The sequence below is a fragment of the Calidris pugnax genome, unplaced genomic scaffold, assembly GCF_001431845.1.
Source record: "Calidris pugnax isolate Ruff unplaced genomic scaffold, ASM143184v1 scaffold45, whole genome shotgun sequence".
NCBI lineage: Eukaryota > Metazoa > Chordata > Aves > Charadriiformes > Scolopacidae > Calidris > Calidris pugnax.
In genome coordinates this window covers 225894-226324 of record NW_015090764.1, presented here as the reverse complement: position 1 = coordinate 226324, position 431 = coordinate 225894, and the positions used below count along the sequence as shown (strand labels likewise).

The 431-nt window shown below is 68.0% G+C and overlaps 1 protein-coding gene across 1 annotated transcript in view; it reads left to right on the top strand.

Annotated features, from left to right (window-relative positions):
• Positions 1-431, top strand: part of TBX2 (T-box 2) — a 12206-nt gene that overhangs the window by 5267 nt on the left and 6508 nt on the right. The window contains exon 4 of the mRNA XM_014951928.1: positions 91-167. Coding sequence (XP_014807414.1) covers positions 91-167 — 77 coding nt within the window. The remainder of the gene's footprint in view (positions 1-90; positions 168-431) is intronic.

Below are 431 nucleotides of genomic sequence, written 5' to 3'. Positions count from 1 at the left end.
GGGTGGGATGGGGGGGGGTCCGGGCAGGACTTCACGTCGCCTCCTTTCTCCGTCTTCCCCCCCACCTTTTCCATACCCTCCTCCCCACAGATAACCCAGCTGAAAATCGATAACAACCCCTTCGCCAAGGGCTTTCGGGACACGGGCAATGGCCGGAGGGAGAAGAGGTAAGGGGTGTCCTCTATCGTCCCCCCCCTCTCCCCGGCTCCGCGCCCGCGGAGGGCCGTGCGGTGCCTAAATCTACTTCTCTCACCCCTCTAACCGCCCCCCCGACGTAGGAAGCAGCTCTCGCTGCCGTCCCTGCGGATGTACGAGGAGCCCTGCAAGCCCGACCGCGACGGCGGGGAGTCGGATGCCTCCTCCTGCGAGCCCTCGGCGGTGCGCGACCCCCTCCACTCCCCCGTGGGAGCCCTCCCCAGCCCCCTGCGCCT